This window comes from Elephantulus edwardii, unplaced genomic scaffold, assembly GCF_000299155.1.
Source record: "Elephantulus edwardii isolate Elephantulus edwardi_28Jun2011 unplaced genomic scaffold, EleEdw1.0 scaffold00063, whole genome shotgun sequence".
NCBI classification, from domain to species: Eukaryota; Metazoa; Chordata; class Mammalia; order Macroscelidea; family Macroscelididae; genus Elephantulus; species Elephantulus edwardii.
The window spans coordinates 11,843,622-11,858,426 of NW_006399813.1; the positions used below are offsets into that span (position 1 = coordinate 11,843,622).

Consider the following 14,805-nt stretch of genomic DNA (forward strand, 5'->3'; position numbering starts at 1 on the left):
AAAAAAAAATCCTATACCTAGACAAAAAAAGCCTGTTCACATAGCAAGGAAACACTTAATGTTTAAAATCAAGAAAAGTGTGCATCAGGGCTGTATCCTCTCTTCATAAGTGTTCAATTTGAATGTGGAACAAATCATTCAAGAGGGAGAATTTTTTGAAGAAGAATGTGGCATCAGGATCAGAGAAAGACTCATGAACAATGTTTGTTAGCCAAATGACAAAGTCACTTGCTCAAAGGGAGGAGACTTCAAACACTTGTTGCAGAAGATCAAAGACTACAGCCTGCAATGTGGATTACATCTCAGCACCAAGAAAACAAAGATCCTCATTACCCAGCCAACACCATGATAGATGGAGAGAAGAATGAAGTTGTCAATGATTTCTTCTTGCTTGGATCCACAATCAACATCCTCGGTAGCAGCAGTTAAATCAAAAGACGTATTGCACTGGGAAAGTCTGCTGTGAGAGCCCTTTCCAATGTTTAGGCAATGATATCAGCCTAGTGATGTAAGTGACACCCAATTCAAGTCACGGTCTTTTAAATCATCTGCTAGGGCCTAGTGGCAAGAACTTGCAGTGCAAACCTGAATGCACATAGGTTGACTCTACCAGCTGCTCCATGGGAGAAGGATGGGAGATATATCCTCACATGTGATTAACTGTCTCTGAAAACCTGATGGATGGTCAGCTATGGATTGGTTCTGATTCTACATTACTCAGCAACAACAATGTGCATCAAGAGCTGGACTAAGATTTCTGTTGAGCACTTATATGTATTTTTTCATGCCATCCTTCCCATGTCTCTGAGGTGTGTGTGTATATATATACTGGTTTGTTCATAAAATTCAAATACACTGTTTTGCAGAACAGATTCTTCCAATTTTTTTTAAAATGATGAGTACTCTCATTCTATAGATTAACATTGAAATTTAGAGAAGTTAAGAAGCAGGTCCAAAATGATGAAGCAAGGATTCCTGCGCCATTCTATCTTACTCCAAAGCCTGCTGTACCATTCCGCTTCAAGGGATGTAATCAATGATGATTTCATAATGGCTCAATTACAAGGAGTAAAGTCAACTGTCAGAATGCATCATCCTTTCTCCCTTGGGCAGGACAACCTCATCTCGAGCTGAGATCCCTCCAAAAACAAACATCTCCCCATACACCTGAGTGCAGAATCCATTTGTTTGCCTGAGACCACTTCAGGCTCTACAAGTGGTAGTGGCTTCTGATAGCTACCTGGACGGTGAACAGAAAGCTTGGCAAGGAAGTAAGCTAGATAGGTGGGCAAGACATTGTTCAAAGGCATTGAGGAGCCTGAATTCCAAAATCAATGTGGGGTGAATCCAAGCCTGTAAATGTAAGAGGCCATCTAGTCTTGTCTTCAGGGTCTTCTCTTAATAGCTTCCCCCTGTGTTCTCTCCTTAACCCCATATGCTGTATTCCCCAACTAGGAATCCAAAGCGGTCATACTTCACTAACCCAAATTTTTCTTCCCTCTAATAGAATCGTTACCCTCACTCCCACCCAGAATCTCTCTCCATTTGTTTTCTGTGCCCTCATAATGCATTAATTGTGAGTATAACTCTCTTGAGATCTTTGTAAACATCACAGCTACTTTTCTGATAAGTAAATCTTGGCTAAGATAGACAAACCAGAAGCCTTCAAATCAATTCTGACTCTTGACAGCTCCCTGTGCATCAAGAGTAGAACTACATTCCATAACGTTTTCAATGACTGATGTCTCCAAAGTAGATGGCCAGGCCTTTCTTTCAAGATACCACTTGGTGAACTTGAACAACTAAACTTTTGTTTTACAATCAAGTGCATCAACCATTTATAGTACCCAAAGGCTCTAGCTAAGTTCTAGTCTGTTGATGAAAGACTAATATGGGGCCCTTACCATGGACTCTGCATTTTTAAAAAGAAATTCAATAAAGCTCCATTGAAAAGAGTGACTTGTCAACATTAAGAGCTTGGAACGTTTTAGCTTTGTTCAGAAGTCATAGTAAGCAGGGTAATGGGTATCTTGGCCAGAGAAAGGTCTTCTGCCAGTGGGACAAGGATCACAACATATATATGAGCATGTTCTCTATACACATATGTCCTCCACAATACATATTTTTTAGCTAATTTTTTGTGATTTAATGAAAATTTACAGATAAGCTGAATTTTTTTCATTCATTCATTGCTGCACATTTTCCCCCAGGCCTGGTTTTAATTGTTTTTGGTCAAACATTCTTCTACGTGGTATAGTATCGGTCTGTCCATTTGCTGTACAGAGGTAACTCACGGTTACTGTGATGCTAAACACTGTGAAACTGATGTGTCAAATGCGAGAAAGGTTACCCATGGTAAAGAGTGTTTGGTGGAGATACCCAATTAAAACAAGCTTGGAAGGAGGAGTGGTATCCACTTCCGAAACAGCTTGCCTCTGGAAACTTTATGAACATGGAGAAACGATGAAAGTTATATAAGTGGTTAGGTCTTTCATTCATAGGGTCATATGAGTTGTCTACCACTCAACGGTGCTTAACAACAACAACCCTCCACCCCAATTTGCTTTATTTTGTTTATATTAGTTTGTTTATCAAGTTCACATATATTGTGTTTTCACATTATTCTTCATTTATTTTGTTTCATACAATCATTCCCATGCATTATGTTTTATAAAATCAATCACCACTGGACCTTACCTATCATTACCCAATCTTTTCCGGTCCTTGCCGGATCCTGCCCATTTCCTTCACACCCTCCCTCCACCCACCGAACTACACAACCCTGTGGTTTACAGATATATATCTATGAACATATAAGCTCTTCTGAGGAATAAGAAAACTAACTAACTAAACAAAGAAAAGTTGAGCTGTTATAATAGGAGCACACATGGGTGTGTGTGTGTGTGTGTGTGTGTGTGTGTGTGTGTGTGTGTGTCTCAAAGACCTCCAAGTGGCTACTACTTCTTAGCTTGTTTCCAAGAGATAAAAATGACAGCTGTTTGGTTTGCACAGTTAATTAACCCGAAGAACACACTGTGGAAGACTGCTATTAAGACAAATGGATAATAAGGCTTTCCCTAGAAAGAGAGGAGATGGGGGATAAAGAAAGCATTTAGGGGAGCAGACACAATATTGCAAGAGACATCGATGAAAGTAAGAATCAGGGCTGAAAGGCTTCTAGACAAAAGTCATTGGTTCCAAGGAGTGAGTCCCACACTGAAATTATTAAGGAACACAGCTCAGTCAGGCCCTGAAAGAGATGGTGCTAAGGCTTCAGGTCACAGACAGAATGCCTCTGAGAAGCACCAGCAGCAGAATGAACTGTAGAAGTCGACTAGCACAGCTCCTTCACTGCATAAATGGAGAAACAGAACTTCATACACATGTGGCCTTCATCAAGTCACACACCCAGATGACCAGACTAGAGAGCTTCCACTCTCAGTCCTAGGAACTCTTACTAACCATGACTACTTTGGGGTTCTCAGACAGCTTACTGGAAATCAATGGAGTCCCTGGGCAACACAAACAGGTAAGCCCTTAACTACTAGCCAAAAGGTTGGTGGTTTCAACCCACACAAAGACATCTCAGAAATACAGACCTGGCAATCTGCTTCTGAAATCAGCTTCCCTTCCAGCCTTTTAAAAAACCTATGAGGGGAGCTCTGGTGGCCTAGTGGCAAGGAGCTGCAACTACAATCCCAGAGGTATGCAGTTTGAATCCACCAGATGCTCTGCCGGGGAAGGAGGGACAATCTCTTCCTGTACCAGTCAGATCTGATTTGATGGTACACTCACACAAAAATAATAAAATAAAAATTTTAAAAAAAACACCTATGGAGTAGCTGTCTTCTGCAAAAAGTCAAAATTGACTCGATAGCAACTCACATCATGATTGCAAACCAGGAAAACAGTTATCTTGGGACCCAAAGAGTGAGCTAACTCAGGGTCACAGGGTGCTTTCAATGAGGTATGTGAGAGTGTGTCCTGATCAGTGAAGAAATGGTTACATACCCGTTTCTCGGGTAGAGACAGCCTCTGCATGGAGACCCAGCTCCCAGAAGGGCGTGGGATGAGGCGACAATGGAACATCCAGCACCTGCCAGGGGTTCATGGGTAGGCCCATTTTTGCTTCTGGTGCCATGATTGGTAGGGAACTGTGCTGCTAGCCCAAAGAGGGTACCTCCCTGGCCGTTCAAATCCATCAGTGGCTCCACAGCAAAAAGACAAACAATCTCCTCCTATGCAATTTACTGCCTCTAAAAGCCTGCTTGTGGGTCAGCTATGAATCGCTTCTACCTTAACAGCAGTGAATTTACTGACCAAAAGGTTAGCAGTTTGAGCTTTGGAAGAAGCCTGGTGGTCTGCTTCCATAAGACGGCGGCCACTGACAGCCCTGTAGGGGGTAGTTCTGCTCAGACACAGGGAGTCCCATGAGTCGGCACAGAGCCCCAGCACTGGGGTCCAGGCCCCATGCTGGCGGTGGTCACCTTTCACATTCTCTTATCAGTCCTCACAATAGATGCTATTATTACTCCCACCTTTCAGATGAGTGACTGAAGTTCAGGGAAAGTGTGGAAAGAGAACAAAAGAAGAAAAGACTCACAGGCATTTTTATCTATGCTTTGAACGTTAGGGAAGGAGGGGACAATGGTCCATCCAGAAGTTAGCTAGGAGCTGCAAGAGAACATGGACACAGGCTGAGACTGTGGCCTCCCGCTCGCTTGATAGAGAATAGCTGGGGTCAAGCCCAGACAGTGAATGGGTTGCCAAGGCAGCCAATCTCAGAAGGGCAGTGGGAGGAGAGGACACTTTACATAGACTGTAACATGAACCTAAAGCCTGCAGATGCAAGTCCCCAAGGCAGCAGAATTTAGTCACTGAGACAAAATTAGCCAGCGGCAGTAACATGGAAACAAGATAAGCCTGGTTCACAATGCTGAAACTGGAAGGTGATCCTCATGGCCCCTTCAGCTCTCAGCTCTGAGCACCCTCTCTGTTAGTGAACTGGAGTGGCCAGGGTAGGGGTAGAGGGAGTAACACAGAGATTGCCACCAGTTACAAATCCCATCGCACTGCATCTCTGCTACCAGGAGAGAGTTTAGCCAGTGCTGGATCATTTTTGTACTGGACTCCGGGGTCACCATGTCTCTGCTGCAGGGAATTAAAAGAGAAGCGCAAACTAGAGGCCCTGGCTTAAGGGATGTGTGTATGTGAGGTAGAGGCTGACACAGAGGAGACGTGAGGAAGCAGCACTGAGAACTCAGCTCTGTGACATACCAGTCAACTGTACCTCATCTATAACTACTCAGAAAACTCAACACTTACATGGTTCTGTCAGAAGTTTGAGTTCTAAACATATAAGGCTGAACCTTCCAATGTTGGAGTCATGGGGATAACAATTTCATGAGGTATTGTGAAAATCAATGGAAATAATTTCCATAGCAAGTGACCCAATGGCTGTATCTTCGGGTAGTTCCAATCAACCAGCAAATCCATGGGAGAAAGATTAGCAATCTCCTTCCACATAATCCATAGTCTCAGAAACCCACTGGAGGGTCAGCTATGAGCCAGGATCAACGTGATGACAACGAGTGAGTGACTATTATTTTTAAAAGGCAAGAAAAATCGTACAAATAGAATGAAATATTTGTTGATGGTTACCAAGGACAAAAGGAGAGGAGAACTAAATCAAAACCAAACCCCATGCTGTTCAGTGAATTCTCATGTGTAGCGACCCTCCATTGGATTTCCATTAATTCATTGTTGCACTTTTCTCCCTACTTATCCCACCCCTCCAGTTCACACTTCTCTTTGAAAAGTAAAAGAAAATTCTTCCATTGTCATTAAATCAAGGCTGTGAATCTTAATGGGAAGAGATAATCCTTCTTTTTCCTTAGTTATCATTGTTGATTGTGCTGTTGATTGCCATTGACTTAAGCATGACTCATAGCAACCCTATGAACAAAAGTCCTGAAGACTTTCTGTGACTATCCTCATTTCTCAGAGTTCACACAGATTCCAGAGGCATGTGGTTTAGGAAGTGGATGCCACTCCTGCTTCCTTAGTAGCAGCTAGTAAATTTGAACTAAAGGCCTCATGGTTATTAGCTCAACATGCATCTATCAAGGCTTCTCAGGAGGAAGGGGAAAGTGAAAAGAAAACCAGTTATTAGGAAGAAAAGGAAAAGATTCATTCACTGCCATTGAATTGGAACTAACTCGATGTTAGTTCCATAGCTGACCTTCCCAATGGTTCTGGAGAGGCTGTAAGTCTCATGGAAGAAAACTGTTCATCTTTTTCCCAAGAAACTGCTTGCTAGTGGATCTGAACTACCAGAGAGGCACAGCCTTTGGTTTAGCAGCTCACCTCCCTACATACTAGAGCTCCTCTTCTTAGATAAGAGACCCATAGTCAGCTGGGAGAAAGGAAAGGCTATATACAATAAATGGTAATGAGCATAATATCACTAAATAAAGACATGAAAGGTTCAAAAGAGTTACAAATAACAATAGACCATTACATACACAATCCTACACTATCAGTAACAAGAAGCATCAACATACAGATGGATTAAAAGGCAGACAGACAAGGGGAACAGAAATGGGCAAGTAAAAGGGACTATACTCCTACCATACATAGGTAGACATACAGACATTAGCAAATGATAGTTCAACATGTGCTGTGAGTATACCCATGCAGCAAGTACAACCAACCGAGGATAATACTATGTAAACCTCTTAACCACAACCAAATACCTGAAGGAGTGGGTCAGGGCTTATCATAGACTCAGGACCATTGACTCAAGACACACCAGCTGGCATAACACAGTGCACAAGGACAATATTCGACAATCTACACATGGGATAACTAGTAAGATGTGTATAAAAGTCCAAAAGGAGAAGGAAGAAGGGTAATGGGAAAGGGTGCGGGGAGGCGAGGAATCACCAGGATAACAGAGTTTGGTGAGCAGTGGGAATTAGGAAAGATCCAGTGGGGACTTGAGAAGACTGGGTAATAGTAGGCTTAGATGAAAGGTGATAATTTTATAAAACACAATGTATATGAATGATCATATGAAATACAGTGTGAATGAAGGACTATGTGAAACACAATATACATGAATGAAACACAGTGTATATGAATTTTGTATGCAAAACAATATAAAATAAAAAGGGAGCTTTGGTGGCCTAGTGGCAAGAAGCTGTACTGCAATCCCAAAGGCACGTAGTTCGAATCCATCAGATACTCCACTGGAAAAAGAGGGGCAATCTCCTCCTGTGCCAGATGGATCCAGTTCAATGGTACACAAAAAGAAAGAAAATATAAGTAAATAAATAAAAGCTTGTGAGCAGCCACCAAAGGTCTAACCATTGTTCTCTCCTATGTGGGCAAAGAAGAGTGAAGGGGGTGGGGTGAGGAACCAAAGACACATAGGAACGATTAATCCACAGCACCAATAGACCTCATAATCCTCAACATGTAAGTCCCTGAGACTAAAAGAACTAGATGGTGCCCAGCTACCAATGTTAACCATTCTAAAAGAGATCACAACAGAAGGTAATGAGAAGAGTGGGAAATAAATGTAGAATAAATCTTAAAAAAAAACCCCACAATAATGAACAGGTTTACTGGTCTAAAGGAGAGTGGTAAAACCCCAGAATCATGCCTCTGAGCACCCTTTGATTCTGTAGCTAAACTCATCCCCATGGCACAGCTTGCAGCCAAACAAAAGACAGATGTTTAAGGTGAACAATGCCAATAATACTTTGGAAGGATCAGTCCTTGCAGAAGGACTTCATGTTTGGAAAGGTAAGGGACAGCACAGGAGAGGAAGACCCCAGATGAGATGTGCTGACACAGTAACTGGGAGGGTAATTAGGTTATGTGTGGCAGAGGCAGCGAAACTGGCTCAGGACAGAGCAGGGTTCAGAACTATTGTACATAGGGTCACTATGAGTAGCAGGCAACTTGATGGAACAGAACAACAACAACAATGCCAGGGAGATACTCAGGCCTTAGAACATTCATTTATACAGGATCATAAGGACAGCATTTGTCCAAGGATAAAACTCAGAAGGCATGAAGGGAAAGAATGGAGGGATAAATAAGAAACACAGAGAGAATAAGAAAAATAATCAATGTAACTCACCATTTTAACAAAGTCAAGAACCATAACAATTGATGCAGAAAAGGCATTTGACAAAATTCAACACCCCTTCCTGATAAAGACAATCAACAAAATTGGAATGGAAAGTAATTTCCTCAATGTACTGAAAAATATATATGAAAAAACAAGAGCCAACATATTCTCAATGGAGAAAGATGGAAAGCGTTCTCCTTATGAATAGGGATCAGACAAGGATGCCCACTGTCACCACTTTTATTCAATGTTGTATTGGATGTGCTTGCTAGGGTAATACGTCACGAGAAGGAAATAAAAGGCATCCAGATCAGCAGAGATGGTTAAACTATCGCCATATGTAGATGATATGATAGTGTACACAGAAAAACCCAAGGACTCAACAAAAGAACTGTTAAAGCTAGTAGGCCAATTTAGTAGAGTGTCAGAATATAAGATCAACATACCAAAATCAGTGTGATTCCTCTACAGTAACAAAAAGAACTCAGAGAAGGAAACTAAGAAAGCAATACCATTTATAGTAGCCAACTACAAATTGAGATACCGGAAAGTGAACCAAAGACCTGTACAAAGAAAACTATACAACATTTCTGCAAGACATGAAAAAAGACCTAAGGAAATGGAAAAGTGTGCCCTATTCATGGATAAGAAGACTCAATATTGTGAAAATTACAATCCTATCAAAAGCAATCTACATGTTCTGTGCAATCCCAATCCAGATACCAAATTCATTTTTCAAGGATATCGAAAGGGAAATTGTCACGTTTATTTGGAAAAGCAAGCGACCTCAAATAAGAAAAACACTTCTGAGAAACAAAAATAAAGTAGGAGGCATAATACTCCCTGACCTCAAAACCTACTTCACAGTGGTAGTAACCCAAACATGGTACTGGTAAAATCACAAGCACATAGACCAATGGAACAAAACTGAGTGCTCAGAAATAGACCCAGCTATCTATGGTCAACTGATTTTCGACCAGAAAATAAAACCTATCAAATGAGGAGACTTGTACACCAATGTTTATAGTAGCGTTATTCATCAATTCAATAACATGGAAGCAGCCCAAATATCCAACTATAATCAAATGGATTGAGAAATTACAGTACATTCATACAGTGGAATACTGTGAAGCATGCACGAACAATGATTTTGTAAATTACTACCTAACTTGGGAGAGACTGGAGAGTGTTAAGCTAAGTGAACTAACTCAGTCCCATAAGGACAAATACTGTATAAAACCATTATGTAGAATATGTATGAGGATCCAAGAGAAGGGAGGATAAAAGCAGAGGGATAAGGGGGGGGGAGTTAATAATATCTGATGGGGGTGTGTGAAGGAAATGAGAAAGACCCAATGTGAAAAATAACGTATTCGAATTTTGTAAACAAACTAGTATATATATTTTTTTTAAAAAAAAAAGAAAAGAAACACAGGGAGATAGTGAGAATAGTGATTATTTATAGTAAGGATTGGATCAATGTCATAAAACAAAATACGTAAGAATGGTTGATTGAAAGAGCAATCTGCTCTGTAAAACTTGAATCATAAATAAGGTTTTTTAAAAAACTAATGAAAAACTGTTGTGACTTAGTGGTAAGAGTTTGCACTGCCAACCCAAAGGCACACGGTTCAAATGCACCAGCTACTCTTAGGGAGAAAGGTGAGCAATCTCCTCCATGTGATTCAGCTGCCTCGGAAAACCTACTGGCGGGTCAACTCTGACTCAGTTCTGACTCAACGGTACCTAACAAGATGCATGTTTAGTTAACAAACTCAATAACTCATTGTCCAGTTCAAATCCACCAGATGCTCTGCTGGAGAAGGAGGGGGCAATCTCCTCCTGTACCAGTCAGATCTGATTTGACGGTACATGTAAAAAATGATACAATAAAAATTAAAAGAAAAATAATCTTTAAAAAAAAAATAACTCATTGTCATCAAATCAGAACTGACGCATAGGTAATGCTCCAGTGAGTTTTCAGACGCTGTAAAATCCCCCTTCTTTCTCCCACAGAGCAGCACCAGAGTCAAACTTCCTGCTTTCATGTTGGCTGCAAAACTCCTTACCCAGTCACCAGTGCTTCTCTGAGGCCTAAATAGGGATATTTCTACTTTGAGTAAGTTATCAAGAGGGCCCAGTCCCTGGAGAAGGACATCATTCTCAGAGAAAAAGGACGGTGAAGAAGACCCTCAATAACATAGATTAGCACAGTGACTGCAATTATCAGCAAAGTGGAGTTTGTGGGGATGGGACAGGATTAGGCAAGCTTTTATTCTTTTGTACCCAGGATTACTATAAGTTGGAGCCAACACAAGGGCACAGAACAAGACAGGCTGAGTAAATGGGAGTTCATTAGTGTCTCATGGTAGCTGTTAGTATCATTAAATAATAAACCAATTCAATTTAAAATCAGAAACTTTGGAGAAAAATAGGCACTGACAATTTTTAATCACACAGCCACCACTGTACTGAGAGGACTCAGGGTACATGTCCACAGAGGACAAGAAGTTCATCTCTTGTGCTTTGAGTTTATGCCTTGACTGATGGCTACTAAAGCTTTTGCAGGTCCTGGGTGGCACAAATAGCATGTGTGGCATTATTAACTTAAAGGATGATTGTTTGAACCCACAGAATACTTAGAGACTATCTCTGGCCACGAGTACAATGGAAAATCTCAGTGATGATATGCTTCTGTTTGTTGTTTTGTTATTAGATGCCGCTGAGTCACCTCTGGTTCACAATGACCCTGTATACAACAGATGGAAAACTTGTCTGCTCCTGTATCACCCTCACAGTCTGCATGAGCTTAAGCTCATTGTTTCAGACACTGCTTCAATCCATGACGTGTAGGACCTTATTCTCCATCACAGATCCTCTACTTTTCTGAGAATGATGTTCTTTCTTGAGGACTTAGCTCCTCCTGATGTCGTTGTGTACCGTAGAGTTGGAACCAACACACAGCTGACCCTCTGCTGAGTCTTCAAGAAGCAGCTAATCGCATAGGAGAGTGCTGATCCTTTTCCCATGGAGCAGCTGGTAGCCTCGAACTACATGCCTTTGGGATTGCAGCACAGCTTTTTGCCACTAGGCCACCAGAGGTCCTGATAACATGTTCAAAGTATGTGAAACAAGATGGAGAGATAGATGGCAGGAGGAGAGAAACTGTCTCTTAGATGTCTGAGTTTGTTGTTGTTTTTGTTGTGCTGGGATTTTTTGGTTTGGTTTCTCCCCCTCTCCTGCCCCCAAATAATGCTAGAGTAGAAAGCCATCCTACAGTCCACTTTATCTAATCCTTACTGGCCAAAGAGGAAATTCGGACTGAGACACGACTGACACTTTGCCCAAGCACACCCAAAAAGTTGTTAGTGACAGACTGGAGTCTACACCCCAAGTGTACAATGCTGCACCTTCTATTCTTTCCAAGAGACTCCATGGATTTATTTCCCTCATATGGGGGGTGGGGGGGATGGGGAAGGAGAGGAGCAGAAGTGTTTCTCATCTTTCCTGGTAGGAAAATAACAGATATTTATCCATCCCCTGGGTTACAAAAGTCTAGACTTCTCTTTTGCAAGTGTCCTGTTCTCTCATGGGACTGCTTAAGAGTAGGGAAGCCATGTGGCAGCCCGAGGCAGCTAGAAGAGGCAGAGGGCAGGCAAAGCTAGGCATTAGGGGACAGTGTACAGACAGGGCTGAGAGGGAGGCACATTCCAGCATCCAGTATGTGATCTTTTCTTGATTCTTCTCCCTCTAGACAGATCAACAGAGGTCTTCTAAATCTTTTCAGGCATGGGCTCAATGACCCAAGATTTTTGAGGAATAGAAAGAAAGCAGCTAAAATTATTCTGTTGCCTAGAAAGCTTCATATTGCCAGGTTCCCAGATGTCTGTGGAGCAACTGAGCCTCCTGGGAGTCCTCGCCTGATGCTGGCCACCTTACTCAATCTCGCCAAGTGGGCATTCCTGTCCAAGTGAGTGAAATGCAAAAACACAGCCATCTCTGCTCCTGTACCTTCAAAACCACGACCCAATAACATCTAAAAGATGTTATTAAAAGAGGGATGCCCAGAGCTGGTATTCAATGCCACCTTCCATGGTCCCGAAGACAAGGGCTAACTGGAAAAGGGAAACGGCAGATGACAAACCTCTCCATCATGGTGATCAATCTCTCTCATTCATTATCTTCTGTTCCCCCCACCCCAAAGCCTGTAGAGACTCAACAGCAAAACACTCTCAACCATTCTCTTATTCAAACTCAAGCTTCAAAGGAAGAAGCACAGCCAGATGAGACAGGCAGCTGGGAGACAAGAAAATAACCTGCAGTCTCAACCTTGGCAAACGAGGAGCAAAGAAATAACCTGACCTTGTGGAGAGAAAATGATAACCACAGTCCCTACGGAAAAGGTACAGAATCAACATAGCCAAGAACGTACAACAACAACAAAAGTCAGCTGCCAACACTGGCAATGATCATTGAAACAGCTCAAAGCCTTTGAGTCATGGATTTGTTTAGCTCATTTTTTTTTTTAATTCGGGGGGAGATTTAATGGCACAGGTGCAAGAAAGCTCCCGCCAGACTCGAGACCCGCCCCACAAGTTTAGCTCATTTTTTAACTAATCTGCTGAATTCCTGAACCTCCTAACCTCAAGTACTTCCTAATTTATCTCACTTACCTATGAGCTTTAGCAATAACTTGCTTGAGTTAGTGAACCGTATGGATGAGAGGTAGGTCCATTCATCATACATGATGTTGGTAAGTATAGAAAGTACACGCCAGCCCACAGTCACATATATTTATCCTGCTAGCCCTGCCTCCATGCATCTCCCTCCTCTGACCACAAAGGTAATGGCATGGAGCAGCAGTGGCCCAATTTAAGGTAAGAGCTGACAAGAACTTGATCTAAAACACACCTTCCAGCAACACTGTCCAATAGCCTTGCTTTTGTCCACCAAAGACAGTACATGTGATTCTCTATACCTACAGGAAGAACATGTATCTGATTATCTGCTCCCTATACCTGAAGAACTACCCTGTTCATGCCTAATGGCTGAGGAAAGACTGCAGCTTGACCCAGGACAAGAGGAAAGGTCTATTCAGCTAATTCTGATGACTTTTTCTCCACCCCAACCAAAGTGCCGCCAATTCCTTAGAGGCGAGGATCATGCCTTGTACTTTATATGTTACCATATGTTACCTACTGTGCACTGGGCTAGACATCTGTCAAGTACTCAGTGGATACATGGCGCACTCAACTCACTTCTATCCCGGGAGGCCACAGAGGTGGAGCCTACCTCTCCATACTGGGTGCAGTAGGTCTCAGGCTTGGTCAGTCCACAGGTAGATGAAGCGTGGAGAAACTGGGTCCTCCCAACAAGCAGGTCCCCAACAGGTGGATAACAGGCTCCTCGGGAACAGGCTTGCTGGGCATGCAGGAGGCTGGGCAAGGCTGTAATTATAAGAGGTGGTGGGGTGAAGACCAGAAAGGGGATACCCCAGTATCCCTCAAAGGGATGGATGTTGGCAGAACTAGACTCCCACTGATGCTGGCCTTATTGGGTAGATATTATCAAAGTCCTGATATCTTTGAACAAAACTGCTGGCCTCACATTCTGAAATCTGGCAAAGCACTACCCTTGAGCCTGGAACGTGGTACGCAAATGGGGCTTTAGGATCCAGGATACACACACATTCAACTTAGCAGCACACATGGTCACACGGTCTACAGCTCTGTTCCCAGCAGTGTGGCTGTCATCTGCAGCCTGGTGTAGGGCTGACTGCAGAGCCATTTGCGAACTGTTCAGACATGCCAGCATGCTGCTCCATTATCTGCAACACGGACCCAATCCCACTGTATCAGTGGCCAGCCACCACCACTCAAAAAATCGAAAACTCAGATCATGATGCTCTGATCCAACTTGAAACAGAGAGGGTGATCTCATGACCAATCTAATCATTAGATTTGATGAACAATCAGGAAATCCAAAACTATGCTGAGAGAAAATTAAGAGGACCAAAATTTAAAAAAAAAAAAAAAGAAGAAAAATAGTAAGAGGACAGCAGGGAGCCTTTTAAGAGAGGTAGAGGCTGTTTGATTCCAAAAAGAACCAACGAGAAGGGGAAATCTCATGATGTTCCCAGTAGACTAGATCTCCAAAACCATGAGATAGGTGATAGGTGATAGACTTTGGCAAACTCCCTACCTCCCCATGATTGTCACTTCAGGGCTTGAAGGTGTGAGAAGGGGTGCTTACCAAAAAACAGGAGGAGTGGCCCCATCTTCAGCCAGTGGGGTGATCCCCCAAATAGACTTTACCTGGAACAGAGAAAAGAAGCATGTGTGAATAGAATGATCCTTCAGGGCACACCACACTCTTCTTTCACATTTAAGATTTAGTCTTGAGCTAGAACACTTCTGGACAGCAAGCTGGTGCGCTGTCACCAAAGTCTTGGAATACGCCTCTTTCGCAGCTAGCAAGTGACTCACAATATACCTTGAGAAAAGTCCAGTGTCCTCTCAGACTTCAACTTTCTCCTCTAATATGGAAGTTCAGGAGGAGGGACCACACACTACCCCGCATAGCCGTAAGGACAATGAGGGAATAGGCAAAGCCTAGACAATTTGCAGGACAGAAATTACAGGAAGATCCAACTCCCTGTTGCTGCC

At 42.5% G+C, this 14,805-nt stretch overlaps 1 protein-coding gene across 1 annotated transcript in view; it reads right to left on the minus strand.

Moving 5' to 3' along the window:
* LAMB3 (laminin, beta 3) overlaps nt 1-14,417 on the minus strand; it is a 65,741-nt gene extending 51,324 nt beyond the window's left edge. The window contains exons 1-2 of the mRNA XM_006887944.1: nt 14,393-14,417; nt 13,433-13,587 (exon numbers count right to left, since the gene is read on the minus strand). Coding sequence (XP_006888006.1) covers nt 13,433-13,587; nt 14,393-14,417 — 180 coding nt within the window. The remainder of the gene's footprint in view (nt 1-13,432; nt 13,588-14,392) is intronic.
* Between the last annotated feature and the right edge of the window lie 388 nt (nt 14,418-14,805).